General features: G+C 54.5%; 2 protein-coding genes and 1 pseudogene across 3 annotated transcripts in view; 2 read left to right on the top strand and 1 right to left on the bottom strand.

The window, feature by feature from the left end:
* The window catches only part of LOC112346182 (kynurenine 3-monooxygenase-like), a 1,988-nt gene extending 1,776 nt beyond the window's left edge, over positions 1-212 (top strand). The window contains exon 10 of the mRNA XM_024674486.1: positions 90-212. Coding sequence (XP_024530254.1) covers positions 90-212 — 123 coding nt within the window. The remainder of the gene's footprint in view (positions 1-89) is intronic.
* On the top strand, positions 77-810 carry LOC112346193 (small ubiquitin-related modifier 2-like). The gene is made up of 3 exons (XM_024674543.1): positions 77-352; positions 415-564; positions 620-810. The coding sequence occupies exons 1-3, from the start codon at positions 257-259 to the stop codon at positions 680-682; spliced, it is 309 nt and encodes a 102-aa protein (XP_024530311.1). The 5' UTR covers positions 77-256; the 3' UTR covers positions 683-810.
* LOC112346192 overlaps positions 729-1,670 on the bottom strand; it is a 1,524-nt pseudogene continuing 582 nt past the window's right edge. The window contains exons 2-7 of the transcript XR_002992329.1: positions 1,555-1,670; positions 1,400-1,489; positions 1,226-1,345; positions 1,081-1,170; positions 930-1,024; positions 729-872 (exon numbers count right to left, since the gene is read on the bottom strand). The exon at positions 1,555-1,670 is cut by the window's right edge and continues 213 nt beyond it. The product of XR_002992329.1 is annotated as a malate dehydrogenase, glyoxysomal-like (transcript). The remainder of the gene's footprint in view (positions 873-929; positions 1,025-1,080; positions 1,171-1,225; positions 1,346-1,399; positions 1,490-1,554) is intronic.

The raw sequence follows: 1,670 nt of genomic DNA on the forward strand, positions 1-1,670 counted from the left end.
TTACCCGGCTTGTTTGGACGGTAAGTGTCTTTGTTGTAGCTGAGCCTCTCTCGCTGATGCATTGCTCTGGAGTCAGGACTTCGTATCAGCTGCTGTGGTCGCATGTCCCGTTCAAGAGCATCATGCAGAAGAAGCGGGTCGAGGACACAGTCTTCGCCGTGGCCCTTGTCGCCCCCGTTGCGGCTCTCTTGTTTGTTTTAAAGAGTGTCTAGTCCAACTCATAATACGACTAGGGTTTGTGGCGAGAGGGGGAGCTATGTCGCAAGCGGAGGACGCAGCTACGCCGCAGGCGGAGAAGCAGGAGCAGAAGCCCGCCGAGGGCGTCCACATCAACGTCAAAGTGAAGAGCCAGGTAGCCCCCTCTGTCGAATCCTCTTCCCTCCGTGCTATCTTATGTGCGGTTGTTTCCTCTAGGATGGGAACGAGGTGTTCTTTAGGATCAAGAAGAACACCCAGTTCAGGAAGCTGATGACCGCCTATTGCCAAAGGCAGTCGGTGGAAGCTGATGCGATTGCCTTTTTGTTTGATGGGCGCAGGCTCCGCGCGGACCAGACACCCGAGGAGGTAGAGTAATCCCTCGCGCCCACATGCACCGACTGACTTGGCCTGTCTCTCTCAGCTGGAAATGGAAGACGGCGACGAAATCGACGCCATGCTCCATCAGACCGGGGGCGCCTCGTAAGCTCCTCTCGCACATTTGTTGTCAAGCCTCTGGTTTCTAATTGGTATGTAGCTAAGGACTTCCCGTTTCTTATTGTCTATTATTATGCACCTGTAATCACAGCTCCTCTAGCTTTCAGGCTGAAGTCACAAATTGTATTCCTTTGTCAATGCTCCCCTGCAGCTCCTTCTTCATTGCCTCGAGGCCCTTCCTGTATGCGAACAAGGCAGACAGCCCTGTGAGTTGTGAATGCAAACGGTTGGCCTACCGTTCGTATTCGGTGAGTGGCCCCAGTGGCAAAATCTCCTCGGCTCCATTACGTCCCAGTTTGACGCGCGATGAAAAGTACGGCAAGTCGGTCACCTAGACACGAGGAGGTGATCTCGGATGCGGGCATTCATTCATTCTAGTTGGCTGACCTGGGAAGCAACAAAGGAGCACTCGACGATGCCATCCTCTCCCTTCAAGGCTCTCAGGCAGGCGTCGGCGAACTTTGCTGCTGCGTATGCCTAGCGAAACAGCAACAGAACAAGGTGTCAGCACATGAAGCGAAAGCGTACGCACCATTGAAAGGGTTGCGGATCCTGTTCCAGCCTTGGCCTCCACCACCTCAGTGCCCCCATTCTGAATCCTGTTGGTGAGGTAGTGTCGCTCCTCGTCCGAGAAACGAATGGCCGGCGTCACCTGAAGAGGCTAAAGTGCGTGAACCAGAGTGGGTATTAATTATCTTAACCACACCTGGGAGAGCAAGGGTAGGATAGTGATGCCGGCATGTCCTCCAACCACGGGGACACTGATGAGCTTGGGATCCAATCCCACTACTTCGGCCTGCAAAACCGCAGTCCACGTCCATCAGTGGACTGGACGTGGAGTTGGATCCAGGGGGAGCTTACCACAAACGTGTTGGCTCTAACAACGTCCAGGGTGGTGACACCAAACAACCGCCTTGGGTCGTAAGTACCAGCCTTCTTGAACACCTCCGCTGCTATAGGCACCGTGGAGTTGACCG

The sequence above is a fragment of the Selaginella moellendorffii genome, unplaced genomic scaffold, assembly GCF_000143415.4.
Source record: "Selaginella moellendorffii unplaced genomic scaffold, v1.0 SELMOscaffold_12, whole genome shotgun sequence".
Classification (NCBI taxonomy): domain Eukaryota; kingdom Viridiplantae; phylum Streptophyta; class Lycopodiopsida; order Selaginellales; family Selaginellaceae; genus Selaginella; species Selaginella moellendorffii.

Excerpts from the sequence above, each read along its gene's own strand:
- LOC112346193 (XM_024674543.1), top strand. The coding sequence starts at position 257 with ATGTCGCAAGCGGAGGACGCAGCTACGCCGCAGGCGGAGAAGCAGGAG. Across the intron at positions 353-414 it reads ACGTCAAAGTGAAGAGCCAG|GATGGGAACGAGGTGTTCTT; the intron begins GTAGCCCCCTCT and ends TGTTTCCTCTAG. Across the intron at positions 565-619 it reads CGGACCAGACACCCGAGGAG|CTGGAAATGGAAGACGGCGA; the intron begins GTAGAGTAATCC and ends TGTCTCTCTCAG.